Source organism: Lontra canadensis, unplaced genomic scaffold (assembly GCF_010015895.1).
Source record: "Lontra canadensis isolate GAN:19392208 unplaced genomic scaffold, GSC_riverotter_1.0 scaffold15, whole genome shotgun sequence".
NCBI lineage: Eukaryota > Metazoa > Chordata > Mammalia > Carnivora > Mustelidae > Lontra > Lontra canadensis.
Genome location: NW_022631009.1, coordinates 2,457,815 through 2,474,285, shown reverse-complemented (window position 1 = coordinate 2,474,285; position 16,471 = coordinate 2,457,815). Strand labels below are relative to the sequence as shown.

Here is a 16,471-nt window from a genome sequence, read left to right as displayed (position 1 = left end):
GGATATACTTGTAGAGGAGATACTATTTTTTCTGTAATTTATAGGTATTTTATTTAGAGAAATTTGATACAGTTTCTTCGTGTTAATAAAGAATGACAACATTACCCAATAATCTTATATTAACATTGAAATTGAAGAATGAGCTTTCCTAACAATGAATCAGGAACCTGTGGGCTCTTATTAAAATGTCTACCTGTGTAAGGAGCTATTGAAATGTTGAACAAACCTCAGGCATGACTCCTGTGTGTATTCCAAAGAAATACTAAACGTTGACAAAATGCATATTTGCTAAAACATTTCCTTTAGAAAGAATAGGTTATGAGTAAATCTAAAGAAAAATACATAAAGTTGCTGAGAGTATTGGAATAAGAAATGGAAGACACTGTGGTGAGGGAAGGAAGTGAAATGCTAGGTACCTAAATCGTTTTACATTCGGAAATTATTCACTTGAATAGTGAGTCATCAAAATACTGGGGTCATTGCAATTAATTAGTGTTATTTTTTGTGGAACACTTTAAATGGGTGGATTAGATTATAAATTCTGTTTTCTAAGGTTCATACTTGGTATATGCCTTACACTTTAATGTAATAATTTCAAATGCTTATTATAGTACCCTCAATAATTTTCGGTGGCAAGTGGGTAGTTTTCATTATTAAACCATAAGGCAAAAAATGTGAGGGTGTACTTACTCATGGAACTATACTATCTGCTTGCATTTCCATATACTGTCTCCAAGTCTTCTGAATTCAGGCGCCTGGTATTTCATTCTCTTGACTATGTCGCATAGTCATAGAGGTGCCGTTGCATTCTTCTCCCATTTCCATCTAACCTGTTCAGAGCTTCAGGAACATGATCCGTTGCATTGGAACAGTGCCTCTCAACTCAGGAAGAGAAAGGTGAGGGTTAGAATAAGCAGGAGAGTTTAACCAAATTGCAGTGACCTTTTTCTTCCTGAGATTTTGATATACCCCTGCGGGTCTGAGTATGGAAGGGGTTGAGCATGAATATTTACTGTAAGCTCACCATATGATTAGTTCTCCCATACCTGCTGATTGGAACCTACTTCAAAAGCATAACCGAAGCCAGCAGTCTCCATATCCTTTGATATTTAACAGGTTGTAATTCTTAAATTAGGTGTCAACATGACTACATTCCCAGGGGAAGAAAAATCTGGATCCTTCATGTGTTACAGTAGGAAGTAAATACTTTTGTTACCAAAAGATTTGAATTGACTTTAATTATCCCCCTCCTAAGAAGAACCTAACTAAATGCATCAACATTAGTTCACTACACCAACAACAACAACAAAAAATTCTTCTGGAATAATGCTGCTTCTTGAATTTCCACTACAAATCATTTTTCATTCTTGGTTTAGCCATTTCTCAGAATAGTTTTGTGAAATAAATAACATCATAACTTCAGAAGGTTGACGTGCACCGGAAATGTGACAGAACCCACTTAGGCTTAACCTTGTTTGATTTCTTTCTTATGCTTTCTTGATGTTACATAATTTTTATCCCATATAATATTTACTTATAGAGAAGGAAGTCAGATTTTGTTTTCTAGATGCTTTCTTGAACTCTATTTTTCACTAAATAAACTAAATACAAGTGAAAACTTTTTTGTTTTAGGGAAAAGACTTTTGTTCTGACACCGGAACTTAGTCCTCGGAAACTTCAGGGTTTACCTTTTGAAAAAGCCTCAGTGTGTCATTATCATGGGATTGAGTAAGTTTTTATTTACACTTTATTCTTCTGCATGTTGCTGGTGAAGCTTTTCTTTTGTCATTGTGAAGAGTATCTCTAATAAAATATAAAGATAAAAAGCTAAAGAGAAAGTGTATCACTCAGAGAACAAAGCAGTGTGTACACAAATAAGGGTTTATCTTCTGTTGTTAAAAAAAAAAGGTATTTGATGATTGATCAGTTTTGTAACATTTAAATATTATATTATTAATTACCAGACATTTTAATCAAAAATATTTTCATCCCTATGTTATAAATATGTATTTGTACTACTGGTTACATTAATAGTCCTTGGTCACTAATTACATCGCAATTACTCAGAAACTATTAGATGAGATGTGTTCCCATTTGCAGTATGTTAATTATCTGTAAATTTTTCTAGAATTTTAATTGAGCAGTTGAATAAAATTTCAGAGAATTCTCTTGTATAAAGGAATTAGTAGTTTCTGAGGTTATGTTCATGCACATCTACCATTTTCACAAGGACAAGAAATTCAATAATGGTGATAAAATATCTTGTGATGAATTTTCAAGACCTTGGTGATTCATTTTGTAAAATAATTTGCCTGAAACATCCTATTTTGATTGGCTTGTGAACTTAATCTTCATTTCATGTAAACTTTAAAAATACTGACAGTCTTTCACTCAGAAGCTAAAGATACAAAGGACAATTATTTCTGCCGGTTAGAAGCATATACTCTACAGGGGAGGAAGAAAACACATAATTTTAGTAGACTATAAATAGTGTTAAAATACAGATATCTGCCCAGTGGTTGGAAGAATTAAATGCCAAGAACCACTTGAGAGTGTTTCCAAGAGGAAATCTGAACTAGGTTTCAAAGAATGAATTGGAGTAAACCTGGCAGAAAAGGCAATGTCTAGGAGAGAAACAAAGTACAGAGTTACAGATTCTAGGAAGATAAACTACATTTTTTATTTTTTTATTTTTCAGTTTTTATTTTTTAAAGATTTTATTTCTTTATTTGAGAGAGAGAGCTTGATTGAGCAACGGGGAGGGGTAGAGGGAAAAACAGGGAGCCTGCCTCTGGGCTCAGTCCCAGACCGTGAGATCAGGACCTGAGCCGAAGATACTGCTTAACCGACTGAGCCACTGAGTCCCTAGATCTGTATTTCTGAACAGGAGTGATAAACATATTGTACTATAATAAGACCAAATCATGAAGTCACAAAGGTCGCTAGTGGCATGGGAGGGAGATCGATTTTTTTTTTTTTTTTTTGAGGAGTAAAAAAGCCTTTATTTTTAAAGCATGAAATTATATGCTTGGCTATCCTTGGAAATAGGAAAGAGAATACAAACTTACAGCTATCTAAAGAACCTTAGACTTAGAACCTAAAGACCAGTTAGATGTTAGAGATGAGAAAAAGGAGACGACCAGAATTTCTTCAGGGTTTCCAGCTTGGGCAAACTGGAAAGATGGTGGTACAATTGAGAAAATAAGGAAGGTGTGGAGGGCCACCCAGCAAGTCATTCTAGAAATGTTTACTTTCCTTGCTATGTTTAAATAAGCATTAATTTAAATAAGATTTATTTCATTTAAAGAGTTTGTATGTAAGTTTGACACTAGAGGCAAAATATTTGGTTATTTTATTTTCGAGCATCAGATTTAAATTCCCCATTAAAGTCAGATGCAAGAGTTTAAAAGATACCTATGATCACTGCTTTTTTCTTTTTTACCCATTGTGCTGAATGTTTCTGTTTTAATCACTGTTTTGGCTAGTCAGTTAAAATAAGTAAATCTAGATAGAGAGCTTTAAAGATTTATAAACTCAAAAGAATATATGTATTGAAAAGGAGACCGTAGAAGTATTTTTTTCTTTTTATTTTTTGTTTTGCTAAGAAGAGACCTGAAAGATTATTAGAAGTAGTAAATTTGAAAAGTGACCAGTGATAAAATACATGCCTAGTTTACCATTTCCAATTTTAAACACTACGAGAAAAGATCTTATTGAAAATAACAATAAAACCATAAATATTAGAAGTATTTTTGCAAGAAATGTAGAATGGAAAAAATTGCAAATAACCTATATCGGGGGCATAAAAGCAGTGTTGATTACTTCAGAGAAACATGCCTTGTTTCCCTATGCACAGATCATATTCTAGAGGCATTAGTTCTTATAGAATAAATGTAAATAATTAATATAATTTTTAACAACTTTGAAACTTTGGCTGAAATAATTCTATAATTTATCTGGTAAGAAACCTCCTTCCTTTTATTTAAAGAATAAGATTAATTTTACCATATAACCAGAAAATTGTATTTTAAAGCTATTATAATTACAGTGTAGAACTAGAACTAAATAGGAAATCCAAGGAAAAAAGCAAATATACATAGGAATTTGATCTAATAGAAGAAAATCTTCAAATCAGAGGGCAAAAGATGAAATATTCAGTAGATAGTAGTGAGAATATGATTAAATATGCAAATAAAAATAAATTAATTTAAAATGATTCTTGGCTCACACCAAATACCAAAATAAATCGCAGAGTATTCAGAATTAGAAGTGAAAAGCTGTGGAAGGAAAGGACTAGCATGAAATTTAGGGGAAAATCTATTCTAGGTGTGGGGAAGACTTTTTTAATACATTGTCAGGAAGAAACCAAACAAGAAAAGAATGATAGATTTGTCCTGATTTTGAAACAGCAATGTCAATAATCGATAGCAACCAAAGAAATCCTTAAACTAAGGATTGATCTGAGGGAAATATTTTTAAGCATAAATTTGAAGGTATTTTCTTTTGTAATTAAAGAATGCTGGGGCGCCTGTGGGGCTCAGTCAGTTAAGCATCTGACTCTTGATTTCGGCTCAGGTCGTGGTCTCAGGCTCATGAACTTGAGCCCAGCATCAGCTCCACAGTCCACTTGAGTCCACTCCGCAGCCCTGGACTCCACTCGAGATCACTCTCTGCTCCTCCCCCTGCTTACATACCCTTGCTTTCTCTCTCTCAAACAAATAAATAAATAAAATAAAATTTTTAAAAAAGAGAGATTGCTTACAAATCAATAAAAAAAAAAAAAAATAAATGCTCCTCTCAAAAAGCTGGCAAAATCTTGAACCGTTTGTTTACCCAAGAGGAAATACAAATGACTAATACGCATGACACGTTGTTTTAATCAACTTTTTAAAATCTGCTTTTTGATTCACATTCTTAATGTAATTTGAAACAACAACGAGTATACTTTTCACTTACGAAGTCATCTAAGTGGTGAAGAGACATGAATGCGTAGCCGGCCCATAGAAGTATAAATTGCTACAGCCTGTCTGGAGGGCTGCCCAGTAATTTGTCAAAACCCACGCAAATGTTCATAACATCAAATTGATTAATTTAGCCTAATGGGAAAAAAAGTGGTGTACACTGAAAATTATTATGCAAGCGTATTTTCCGTAATGTTATTTAAAATAAGAAATATTGGAAATGTCTAACCATAGGGGCTTGGTTAGATATATTATAGTACATCCATAAAATTCTGTACAGTCACCAAAATGGCTGAAATTGAAGACTGATAGTGACAAGTACGCACAACAGCTAGAACTGTAGTACATTGCTTGCAGGACTATGAAATGATATCTCTACTCCAGAAAAGGATCTGGAAAGTTCTTATAAAACTAAACATACTCAGATCCTGTGGTTCAGCGGTTCCAACACTAAGCATTTTTCCGAGAGAAGTGAAAACACAACTCCACAGAAGACTGGACCAAGGAGCAGTTTTATCTGTAATAGCTCCAACTGCAGACAGCCTAGGTGGATGTCAGCAGAGTGGATAGACCAGCTGGCGTGTGTATACAGAGCAGTACTGTCAGCAGTAACAAGGAACATACAATAACATACATGTATATCGGTACATACAATAACATTACCCTCTGTCTGCATGTGGAAACAGTTGAAGTCAGAATCTGAGGACTTTAAAATGACTAAGAGGAACTACCTACCCCTTTAAACAAATAAGTCTTTCAGTGACTCCGTTTTCTTTACTCTGAATTTGTGCTCCTTAACCTAGGGGCATTGAGATCAAACTAGGGAGGTTGTAGGAGGCGAGCACAGTGAATCCAGGAACGTGCTTTTTTTCAAAAAGATTTGGGCATGTGGGGGGTGGGGAGGGGGCCTATTTGTTTTCAACATAGATAATGACTCCACTTGTAACAAAATTCGAGTGCGATGTCAAAGTAATTATGAAGCTGAAAGGAGAGTTCTGTCTTCCTCATGCTGCTGTAAGCCATTGGAATCTTTGATCTCTTCCTATACCCAGACGTAAAGAATATTTGGAAAATAGATATATATAACTGCTCAAGCACAAATCAGTATTTTCTTAAGGCAAAATAAAACATATCCCATGTAGCTTGTTTTGTTTTCTCACTCATTTTATCCTAGAGCATTAGATACCATTGATTGTAAGATGCTTGGTTTTCTTTCACAAGAAATTAAATTCTGCTGTAAAACTGTGACGGGTGGCCACACCAGCCTCCTGTTGGTTTCAAATTTATTTCATCTGTTCCAAGAGATTTGGCAATTTCTCCCGCCTGCATTGACATTGGTGTGTGCTAGGCAGTATCATGCCTCTTATGTAGTTAGCAAACAAAATAGCTTCATCTTCTTGAAGATATTTTTCTTTCTTTGGATGCACAAAGCATTTGGTTATTGTTTTGCAAGAAAATACAGAAGTGTAGTCATTTATTACTTCACTAATATCAAATATCCACCCTTCCTCTCTGTTTCTGTTGCTTTATTATTTACAAGTACTTTTTGTTTCAGTGCCAGGTCATAGTATAATCATTTGAAGACATTTTAAATGGCAAAGTCAACCGGCACAGTACACATAATTCATTTGAAGGAGTGACATTATGAACAGCTGTGATCAAGAGATATTAAAACTGGAAGGAAAATACCTGCATATTAGATTCAAAATCTGAGTAGAAAAAAATACTCATTTGAAGTCAGACTCTATCTTTTTTTTCTCAAAAACTTTCTGTAGGCTCATCAGGCATTACGTTGCCTCTTGTCTAGAACCTTTCTTAACATTCATGGTTCTTGATTTTATTTTCGATTCCGTCAGTTGCCCAGGAGAGAACTAGAACTCATCTGTAATCCTTAGAATTACTGCTGGTTTTCAATGACATGTGTTTTATTAAAAAACAGACTAGAGCAAGAATGTCACAGAACTGAGAGACCTCGGTTCTAGTTATAGTTATGTCACGGCTGCACATTCTGACTTAGGATCTCAGCGTTCTCCCTGTTAAATCAAACTGCTGGGTTAGATTGGAGATTTTTCAGTCCTAGCTATGCTTTAGAATCACCTGGACAGCTTTTTAAATAATGTGCATACTGTAAGATTTGGTGTGGTAGCAAATAAACCTGCCAGTAATAACAGTAACACTAGCAACAGCAGCATGCATTTTCTGACTGCTTTACGTCCATGTTCTAGGCACTGCTTCTGAGTGCCTACAGGTGCCCAGGGAACATGCAAGGAATCCTCACGGTACCTCGTGGAAATGACTGCTATAAATCTCAGATTGCAGAGGAGGCCAGCAGAAGCATAGATAAAGTTAAGTAATTTGGCCAAGTTCAAACAGCTCATCAGTAGTGGAGCCAAATTTAAATCCAAGGATTCCAGCTCTTAGAAATCAAATATGAAAGTGGCAAGGGAAAGAAAAAGTCCCTAAACTTTGACCAGGCAATCAGATATTAGGGTAATGATACACTCCTTAGGAACTGAACTAAAAGCTTATGGTTTTAGGGAGCATCTTAGAACTTTACAAGGCAAGAGGATGGCTAACGAGAAAGGTTTAATTTTGATCGCCCTCCCATGACATCTGTGAAGCCGTTTGTGTTTCCCTGATGCAGCTGTAGCAGAGAAGAAAGTGAAGAGTTGTTTAAGGTCACGTATCTCATAGGTGATTTTCCTGTTATGCCTCTTTGTTGTACTTAACAACACAAGATTTCTTTAAGTCCAGAAGTGTTTATTGAGCTAACATCTCCTTGATTCCTTGAATCGGATTTCGCTAGAAACCAGATGCACAGGGACAGCCAAAGTGTTTGAAGAAAAATCTGTCAAGCAGTAAGGGGGGAAGGGAGTTTCAAAGAAAAACTCCAGATGTTCTGAGCTGTCTTTTTTGAGCCAGTTAGAATACCTTTATACCCTTTTTATCTTTTTGTTGAAAATAAACTTGCCCTTTCTAACAGAAGTCAGCATTTCACGTTGTTACATATTAGCTGTGCTGAGGAATCAGAGGTTGGCAGAGATTTAAAGAGTATTAAAACAGCAACTCTATTATTCTGAAAATAAGCCAGAGGATTAACTTAATCTGTTGCCCAGAAATAGTCAAAGAGGAATCAGATTATACTTCAAATTTTTAAATCTTTTGCCATATCATCTAGCAGGCTAGGAAAAAACTGAACTTGTGAGGAAAGTTGGCCATTCATTCAACCTTCCAACAATTACTAGGAAGTTAAGAGGTTTTCAAGTAGATGTTTTGCTGTTTCCTCATTGGCAGGGAAAAGGCTATTGCTGTCGTGGAGCCTGTGATTTTAATATTCTTTCTCTTGTTTAGATACTGCTTGGATGACCGAAAAGCTTTAGAAAGAGATGGGGGATTTTCTGAACTTCAGTCTCGTCTTATCCGTTATGAAACCCAAACCACCTGCACTAGAGAAAGTTTTCCGGTATCCACTGTGTTGAGCCCTCTTCCATCCCCTGCCGTCTTGTCAGAGCCTGGAAGTGTCCCTGATGGAGAAGTGTTACAAAGCGAGCGCCGAGCTGAAGTTTCTCGATTGAAAAGGAGATCAAAAGATCGGAATTGCTTTTATCCACAAAAAAGGTGAACTATTAAATGCATTAAAAATAGTCTCATCGGGACGCCTGGGTGGCTCAGTTGGTTAAGCGGCTGCCTTCGGCTCAGGTCATGGTCCCAAAGTCCTGGGATCGAGTCCCGCATCGGGCTCCTTGCTCAGCAGGGAGCCTGCTTCTCGCTCTACCTCTGCCTGCCACTCTATCTGCCTGTGCTCACTCTCACGCTCTCTCTCTCTCTCTGACAAAAAAATAAATAAAATCTTTAAAAAAAAAAAAATAAAAAAATAAAAAAATAGTCTCATGACAGGAGCACCTGGGTAGCTCAGTGGGTTAAATCCTCTGCCTTCGGCTCGGGTCATGATCCCAGGGTCCTGGGATCGAGCCCTGCATCGGGCTTTCTGCTCAGCAGAGAGCCTGCTTCCCCCTTTCTTTCTGCCTACCTCTCTGTCGACTTAAAAAAAAAAAAAGTCTCATGACAGAAAGTATGTTAGTGTCCACCCTTTTTTTCAAATTAGTCTTTCCTGTTTTTAAGTAGCTTTCTGCATAGATCGTAGTTTAATTCCTTCATATCAGGAATTTTGTTTTTATTTTGCACACTTATTATGTTTGTAAGTTCTAAAAAATAAATGACTTGGAAAAAAAAAAACACAATTTCTTGCTTTCTGTTCTAATATACAATCCATTTGCATGATGGATCGTCAGGTTGTTAAGCCCTAGAACACTAGAGATCTGGTCCAATAGATTAAGTAGGGGAGCTGCCCTACTGAAGATGGTCTTTCTTGCTAGCTCTTCTCTTCCTGCCTTCTTGCACTGCTTTCTGCTTGCCTGGGCCCCTGAAACATTGTTTTTGTAAAATATAGCTTTAAACACTGCATAATATCATATGAAACTTTTCTTGGTCCTTTTTTTACTACCTAATAAGTAAAATGTCCATATATTGCAACAGAAGTTTTCATAAACACTCTCATTCCCATTGAATTTATATATCCTTAGAACCTTGGTCAAATTTAGGTCTTTAGCATCTAAAGCATCTTAAATTTTTACTGTATGTAAATCTTTCAAAAAGTATAAGATATTATTAGAATGAAACTTTTAAATCTTTTTTTAGCATTTAAAAATATTAGAATATTTTTAATATTCTATTATATTCTATTATAATAATTCTATTATAATAATAGAACTATTTCCCTTATATGGAATAACTAAATTATTTTTATGGGGATTTCACAAATTCATGGTACTTTTTAAATGTGATAAAGCTAAAAAGCAAATTCATTAACATTTCCGATACTGTATTTTGTAACAATAACTTCCTTATTTGTGACTTGTGACTAATAAAAAGACATGTGTTCTAGAAAAGAAAGTACACTGTGGCCTGTGGATTAGCAGAATTGAAGGATGTGAGACCCTATCTTGTGAAAGGAAATTTAAACATTTTAGAAAGAGCCAGTTTTATAGTTTTATTTGTATTTAATACTTAGTTATTTTGTCCAGGTAATTGCATAGGTATAATAAGTATAGGCTATGGTGTCTTTGTCAAAATTATCTTCATAGAAAAGTATAAGTACTTAACAGATGATTATTAAATTCTCAGATTCCACCACCTAGAATGCCAGAGCTGATTTATATGAGAAATTATAAACTGAGGGGAAGGCAACAGTGATAACTGCTTGTTGCTTTTCCTATTGGCTGAAATTCTAGTTATTCCTTGCTTTGTATGTTTTGGTCACTCATTTGAAGGACAGAGCAACTTTATAGTATGATGTCTATCACATTACTTCTTTAAAGCAGTAGTAGCAAGAAATTTTGTTTGCTTTTCATGGGTTTATGTTTCAGTGAATATACTTGTCATGTTTAGGACAGAAAAATGGACCTTATTGTTGATTCACTTAATCTGTGTTTTTGATGTATTTCTCCACAATAGACTTGAGAAGTCTGAAAGTTCAGATGCTCTTCTTTCTCTAACAAGTGGCAATACTCATCATCATCATCGTGCGGTGACATCCAAAAAACCCCGAGCAGAGCCATCGTTACCTGCGACTTGTCCATCAGTTCCAGTTCTAAGCTGTGAAACTCCAAAAGTCACTACAAAGGCCAGATCAGGTCAAAAAAGTGTGCATGGACCAAAAACATCAAGACAAATGAAGGAATCAAGATCACAGAAGCACACACGGGTAAAGATTTATTTCTTGTCTCTTAGTTCTGCATGGGAAGAAATTCCTTTATTTGGTTCATTTAAAATGTATGTCTGAAATTTTATGAGTGAAATGAAGTGGTATCTGTAATGTACTTTAAAACACCCCCATGTAAGAAGGATAATGGATAAGTGGGCAGAGGTATAAATGAAACCAAATTGGCCACAAATTGATCCTCATTGAAACTGGTTGATCTACCAAGATAGAGGTTTGTTATAAAATGTTCTCTCTACTTCTCAGTGTTTGAAATTTTCCATAATAAAAAATAAATACACCCCCATATTTATCCCTATTACATGTAGCTTTTACACCCAGATTTTGATTCGGAACTCATGATTTGAATTCCTCTTCAGATACTGCCATCATTTCTTTCTAATAGATATCTGGTGACATGTATGACCATATAAATGTTCCAGTTTTCTTTTTTTTTTTCCTAGTTGTTTTGTCCTAGTGAACTTGTCTTTCACATAGTTACATGATTATGTAATTCACACAACTGAACTTTAAAGATGAAATAATAGGTTTGTACCTTTTCCAAGAAATATTAGTCATATGTTATGTTCTATCCAAGATACTGAAAGAGGTGGTTACAGAAACCCTGAAGAAACACAGCATTACTGAGTCCCATGGATGTTTCTCTGCATGCAGCCAACGTCTCTTTGAGATCTCCAAGTTCTATCTGAAGGTATGGTGTCTTCTCTACTAATAGTAAAATTGAAGTCACGTTCTGATGTTCCTCGTTGACATAAAGTCATTTTTAGTGAGTTATTATACTGATAGCTAATAATCTTTCCCAGATATTTTTTTAAGTGGAGATAGAAAATTTGGAGCTAAAGTATTTTATATCAGACTTGTTTGATTTTTGTCTTCATATGAAGAAAACTATATTTAAAATGTATCCTCAGTATTTCCCTAACAAGTCTTTGACTTAAGTTGATAATAAGGTTTAAAACATGGTTTTTTTTTCTTTTTTTAAGATTTTTTAAATTTATTCATTTGACAGAGAGTGAGAGCACAAGCAGGGGCAGAGGCAGAGGAAGAGGGAAAAGCATGCTCCCCACTGAGCTAGGAGCCCGACATGAGGGTCTGTTCCAGGACCCTGAGGTCGTGACCTGAGCCAAAGGCAGATGTCCAACCATCTGAGCCATCCAGGTGCCCCTCAAAACATGTTTAATTAGTAGTTTTAATATATAGTAAAAAGGCAACTGGAATGGGTATCAGAATAGCTCATTTCTAATTTTGAGTCCATTATCAGCTAGTTGTGACACACTGGACAGATCAGCCACTCAGATGATGCTTCTGTACAACTTAGATGGTGTTAGGTTATGTCCAGTGAAGAGTTTCTGACTCAAATCGCAGTTTTATGTGGGTTCTTAAAACTGCAGATTGACCACATGCATTCAATTCACCTTCTTTTTAAAATCTCTCAAGAAAGATGGTATTAAAGTACAAAAAAAACAAAGAAAAGAGAGAAAAAAATGTTTAGTCCCTTGTGGACTGGACAAGACAAAGCACACAGAAGTGTGGTATCGCAGTGTTAAGGAAGTTAGAACCTAAGTGCCTGCGCCGGGGAATGCCAGTGAGACTCAAACCTCTTCAAGGGGCAGTCTCTGAGGTGCTTAGGATTTGAAGATACCGGGTATCCTGGAAAGCAGGGGTGTGTCAGGTGGAAGATAGGGGAATTGAATAAAAATCTACAAAGTGAGCCCTCACCTTCCTCCGCAAGCCCTCCCACGGAGGTAACTACGAGGTACACTGCACGTTTCTCTCTCCCTCCACCTCCGTGACGCTGCCAGAAAGAGCCTCTGGAGAAGAAGGAAGTAAAGGCCACAAGGGAAAAACCAACTGGCCGCCTAATCACCCTGCCTCGTGAAGCCACTAAGATTCAGGTCTCATTTTTGTATATGATTGGACTGCCAAGGATTAGCAGACTTTTGAGACTTTTTCAAAAAAAGAGGTGCCAGAATGTAAAGGAATGAAGGGAACTCTTAAGGGGCAGAAAGCTATAAAAGACTTTAAAAAAACTATAATTTTCTCAGAAAGAGAAAATGTAGTGTAATTGGACCCATAAAGCTAGAACAGGATGCTGTTTCCAGAATCAGTGTAGAACATGGAGGCTCTTCGAAATTAAAAATACGATAAAATCAATCCAATAGAGAGGCTGAATAGTTGAGATTAAGAAAGTTACCAGAAATTAGAATCATATGACAAAAACATGAAACATAGGATCAGAAAATGGGAGGACTAATCCAGAAGATCCAATATGCTATTAATAGAAGTTTTAAAAATAGAGAATAAAGGAGAGCAAACTATCAAAAATCAAGTTTTCCAGAACTGAAGAACACAGGTGCCATGGTTGAAAGGGCACACAGCTTGTCCAGCCCAGTGAATGACAGTTCTACAACAAGCCACGTCATCGTGGAATTCCATACCTCTTGCAATAGAGAGAACACTTCTTAAAAGCTTCGCAGAAGGGAATTTTGCATATAAAGAACTGAGACTCAGAATGGCCATGGATTTCTCTACATTGAGTAATGTTGTATGCTAGAAGACAGTAGAAAAGTACCTTCCAGTCTGAGGGAAATGGAGTGACCTACTTTGTTATACCTGGTCACAAATTCTGTCAGGTATGAGGATTCCGAGATACTTCAGATGGGGAAGGTCTAAAAAAAACAGTCATTCGTATACCCTTGGAAGCATGGGCAAGAGAACGAAGTTCAGCAGAACAGGGACGGAGTCCAGAAAGAACTAACCCGGGGAGCAGTCAGACCAGATCAGAGCAGGCTGTGGGAGAAGGATCACCAGAGGGAAAAATAAGAATAATAATGAAAAATCAGATTTTTTGGAAAACTGAACCAAGAGGTTACCCAGTTATTTGAGCATTTGAAACAACTTTGCTATTTGTACATTTAATCAGGCAATTGTAGCATTTGGCAGGGGGACTCAGAATTACATACATACATGGCAAACGAAGCAAATATTACTTAACTAGAGGTTAAACAAAATGTGAGAAGATTATTAGATACCATCACTTAGCTCAGGACTGAGCTGTATGTACGTAGGATTAATCATGCAGACGTGGACTGTTTAGTGATTGAAACTGGTGCAAGTTACCGAGAAGAGTGAGGTGGCCAGATTCAGAAACCGGAATCCACTACCTTTGTAACTACTAACCACGATCATCGTCTAAAATTGCTAAACCAAAAAGCAGCAGCATAAGCGTATTATTTAGAAACCCGCAGGTATACATAAGGGAAACAGCTGAAAAAACTGAAAGCAGCTCTCTCTCCTCTGGGAAGCGTAACTTGGAGAGCCAGAGGACTGCTTTTTTTAAATACAATTAGATTTTTTAAATTTACTTTGTAATCTAATTTGATACAATCATATTTTCTAGAAGTCAGAGGTTTCAGTTTCCTTTCCTATGTGATTCCCTCTTTGTTGTGGAGTAAAATAACCAAAAAGAAGAGAGAAAAGATATTTTATCTGAAAAGTAAGTATAAATGCTGTATACTCATTTCCTGAGTACCAAAGCATTTGTGGACTTTTATAGTCGAGGATGGGGCTTCGATTTGGTTAGTGCTGCTGGGAATAGGAGGTTAGAATCACAGAAATTTTGGGGTTCCTCGGTGGCTCAGTTGGCTCAGCATTTGCCTTTGTTTCAGGTGATGGAGATCCTGGGGTCCTGGGATCTGCTTTCTTCTTCTGCCACCCACGCTCCCCCCCGACTTGTGCTCTCTCTCTCTCAAATAAATAAATAAAGTATTAAAAAAAAAAAAAAGGGAATGACAGAAATTTATGTATGTGTGTTTTGTTGTTAGAGAATCTTGGTATTTGGGGATAAAACTAAATTATAAGACTTAAATTTTTTTTGTAGTATTTCCTGAGTCACAATGATACTTGTAGAATGATTTAGGATAATCTCAAGTTTATTTAATGATGACTTATTCTCTGTAATTTAACGTACAACTTGTGAAATACTTTATTTTGTTATTTTTAGGATCTTAAAACTTCAAGGGGTCTATTTGAAGAAATGAAGAAAGCAGCAAACAACAATGCTGTGCAGGTAAATAACTGATCCCTAAGAAACTCCATTCAGTTCAATTGCTGTTTTATTTCACGACAGCTACGATGCCGTCACATATGCTGTGTGAGAACTCTCTTTAACATACTTAATAATGAGTTAAGGCAAACAGAGCATTTAGGAGGAGTTTTTAACACACTGCTCAGTTAACAAAAGGGTTTCTTTTTTTATTAAGATTTTATTTATTTATTTGACAAACAGAGATCACAAGGAGGCAGAGAGGCAGGCAGAGAGGGAGGGAGAAGCAGACTCCATGCTGAGCAGAGAGCCCGATGCGGGGCTCGATCCGAGGACCCTGAGATCATGACCTAAGCGGAAGGCAGAGGCTTTAACCCACTGAGCCACCCAGACGCCCCAACAAAAGGGTTTCTAAAGGTGATGTTAAGAGAGAAAAACTGTTAAATAATCCAAAGTGCTGGAAAAATTAATCCAATTTCCATAATTGTTTTCAAAGTTTGGTTTAATTTCTTTCTGGTGACCCTTGGAAAACAACCGGAAAAAAAGGTGAGAAAACAGTGCAGAATCTTTATTGTGTCGGGTGAGGATGGTTGTCGTCCTCTACAGTAGAAATCCAGCTTCAGTTTTATTTTCTACGGTTAGAAAATAAAATGTGTTTTTTAGGATAAACTGTGTTTTGAGATTTTAACATGTGACTTTATTTTAAATTTTCTACCACACTTTAAAAGTTTTAACTGGATCTTTTTCTGTCCCTTGTGTTTTCAGTAGAAGTAAACAATTATCTTATTTTTTCTCCTTCTAGGTGATTGAGTGGGTATTGGAAAAGACAAGCAAGAAATAGCACAGAATCGTTCTCTTTGGACACTTATAAATTGGACAGAGCTATTATTTGCTACTTCCTTAGTTTGAAAATTATAAAAAAATTTTAAACTTTATTCAGAGAATAGATATTGCATCTCTAAAGAATTTCATAAATATCCAATATTTAAATACTTCTGAGGATGCTCAGTTAATGTGTTCTTTAATTGTATACTTATTTTATAGTTTCACTATATTTTAATTTTTAAGGTTAATATTTTTACATATGTCTTTAAAATTTTACTCTTTGTTATTTAATAATTTCCAATAAATTGAAAATGGTATTTCTTTTCTTCTTGGTAAATGTCTTTGTTTTTAGGCTTATTGAAATTACTGAATTTCAAGTGAGATATTGCCAGTGGCTTTTCTCATGTGACCCAACAGCATACTTAATTGGATGATTCCTGGTTTAGAAAATATTGGTAAAAAAATTCACACAGGTAGCCATCTTCCCTTACCCCTGCCCCAGAGCCTCTGCTCTTGGAGCTATCAATGTTTATTTGGGATTAAAAACAAAGAAAGGGAAGAAATTGTGAAAATAAGATATAGTAAGAATGACTAAGTAGAGATTGCCAGAAAATAAGATCTTTTCCCATGGTACGAAATGCAGAAAATACAAAACAGAGTAAAAAACAAATTCCAACATTGCCTCACTATCTCTATGTAACCACTGTTAATATATTTTTTAAAGATTTTATTCATTTATTTGAGAGAGAGAGAGCAAGCATGAGCTGGGGTGGGGGAGGGTCAGAGGGAGAAACTGACTCCCTGCTAAGCAGGGAGCCAACTCGGGCTGGACCCCAGGACCCTGAGATCATGACCTGAGTC

General features: G+C 36.1%; 1 protein-coding gene across 4 annotated transcripts in view; it reads left to right on the top strand.

Moving 5' to 3' along the window:
- The window catches only part of MTBP (MDM2 binding protein), an 83,733-nt gene extending 67,889 nt beyond the window's left edge, over positions 1-15,844 (top strand). For 3 of the 4 annotated variants that reach the window (XM_032858413.1, XM_032858412.1, XM_032858410.1), the window contains 6 exons: positions 1,633-1,728; positions 8,313-8,579; positions 10,476-10,725; positions 11,318-11,431; positions 14,744-14,809; positions 15,588-15,844. In XM_032858413.1, coding sequence (XP_032714304.1) covers positions 1,633-1,728; positions 8,313-8,579; positions 10,476-10,725; positions 11,318-11,431; positions 14,744-14,809; positions 15,588-15,626 — 832 coding nt within the window. In that variant the 3' untranslated portion in view covers positions 15,627-15,844. The remainder of the gene's footprint in view (positions 1-1,632; positions 1,729-8,312; positions 8,580-10,475; positions 10,726-11,317; positions 11,432-14,743; positions 14,810-15,587) is intronic. The other variant, XM_032858411.1, reaches the window with a different exon arrangement.
- Positions 15,845-16,471: the final 627 nt, after the last annotated feature.